Source organism: Mus caroli, chromosome 2 (assembly GCF_900094665.2).
Source record: "Mus caroli chromosome 2, CAROLI_EIJ_v1.1, whole genome shotgun sequence".
Classification (NCBI taxonomy): Eukaryota; Metazoa; Chordata; class Mammalia; order Rodentia; family Muridae; genus Mus; species Mus caroli.
Genome location: NC_034571.1, coordinates 80,366,493 through 80,368,464, shown reverse-complemented (window position 1 = coordinate 80,368,464; position 1,972 = coordinate 80,366,493). Strand labels below are relative to the sequence as shown.

General features: G+C 33.3%; 1 protein-coding gene across 1 annotated transcript; it reads left to right on the top strand.

The window, feature by feature from the left end:
- The first annotated feature begins 348 nt into the window (after positions 1–348).
- Positions 349–1,308, top strand: LOC110288714 (olfactory receptor 8K3-like). Its single transcript, XM_021154988.1, has one exon. The coding sequence runs from the start codon at positions 349–351 to the stop codon at positions 1,306–1,308; it is 960 nt and encodes a 319-aa protein (XP_021010647.1).
- Positions 1,309–1,972: the final 664 nt, after the last annotated feature.

The following is a 1,972-nucleotide window of genomic DNA, read 5'->3' as shown; positions in this document are numbered from 1 at the left end:
TTTGGGTTAGTACAGAGTTTTTGAGACAAGATTATACTGTATGCCCCAAGCTGTAATAGAAGTTTACATTCATATTACAACTAGAAATGCATAGGGAGTGTCAAAATGTTTGGCAAATGAAATCATGCACAATTAACATACACAGTCTGCTTTTGCATTTCTAACTTAATGAAATATATTGTCATTTAAGAACAAAGATTTTATAATTACATTATAATTTCATTTTAATTTTTGAATTTTGTATTGTTTATACTAATATTGTATACTAAAATCTGGCAGTTGATCATATAAGATAGCTATTGATGATATTGATATCTGTATTCTGAACAGGTTTTCTAATAAACCACGATGGGGAAACACAACCTTACAGTGGTGACTGAATTTGTCCTGATGGGCATCACTGACCGCCCTGAGCTTCAGGCCCCATTGTTTGGACTATTTCTCATTATCTATCTAATCTCACTGATAGGAAACTTGGGCATGATCATCCTCACCACAGTGGACTCCAAGCTACAAACACCTATGTACTTTTTTCTCAAACATCTGGCGATTACAGATCTTGGTTATTCTACATCCGTGGGACCCAAAATGTTAGTAAATTTTGTTGTGGATCAAAATACAATATCATTTAAACTTTGTGCCACACAGCTTTCTTTCTTTCTTGTGTTCATTGTTAGTGAGCTCTTTATTTTGTCTGCTATGTCCTATGACCGCTATGTGGCTATCTGTAAGCCTTTGCTCTATACTGTCATTATGTCACAAAAGTTATGTTGGGTACTAGTGGCAATTCCTTATCTCTATTGCACATTTGTTTCTCTTCTAGTCACAGTTAAGATTTTCACTTTGTCTTTCTGTGGCTATAATGTCATCAGTCATTTCTACTGTGACAGTCTCCCCTTGTTACCTCTGCTCTGCTCAGATACACATGACGTTGAACTGATAATTTTAATCTTAGCAGCCTTTGATTTGATTTCATCTCTTCTGGTTGTCCTTGTGTCTTACCTGCTCATCCTCATAGCCATTGTGAGGATGAACTCTGCTGAGGGCAGGCGGAAGGCTTTCTCCACCTGTGGGTCCCACCTGACAGTCGTCATTGTCTTCTATGGGACTTTGATATTTATGTATGTGCAGCCTAATTCCAGCCACTCCTTTGAAACTGATAAAGTGGTTTCCATATTCTACACACTGGTGATCCCTATGTTGAATCCCTTGATCTATAGTTTGAGAAACAAAGATGTAAAATATGCTCTGAAAAGGACATTGAGTAATTTGTGTAAGTTATTTTCTTTGGCATTTCATAAAATATAATTTTTTCTTGTGCACTGCTTGTTCCATGTGCATTCAGAAAATATAAAAAAAAAGTTTCAATGTGAATTTAAACAATATACTATATTTATATTACATTTACTGCTAAGCATAGACTTATAATGCAAACAAAATTAAAAAAAAGTAAATGTATCTTTTCTATAATAAGTTGATTTTATAAAAAAGTTGAGAGAATATAAACCCTCATGCCATCACTTAAAGATAACACACAGATACACACACACACACACACACACACACACTAGCTCTAAGAATAGTGACCCAATGAAGTATCATGGGAAATAATTATTTATATATATATATATATATATATATATATATATATATATATATGTGTGTGTGTGTGTGTGTGTGTGTGTGTGTGTGTGTAAATGTATATGTATATGTGTGTGTATGTATGAATCTGTTTCTTATGTGTTTATCACCTTTGAAATAAAGCTTGAGATGCCTGTCCCTGTTATGCTAATTTGTCTAAGTAATTGCTTTCTCTCAGACTTAATCTTTACTTTTCAATATAGTATTTTTTACTTGTATTCCATAATGCTTGTTTACATAAAATGGAATTCCTATTACTTTGCCCAAAGACTATCTCAAACACTATTACTGTCTTAGTTCTTTGTCAATATTTTCATTTCAACATATAATT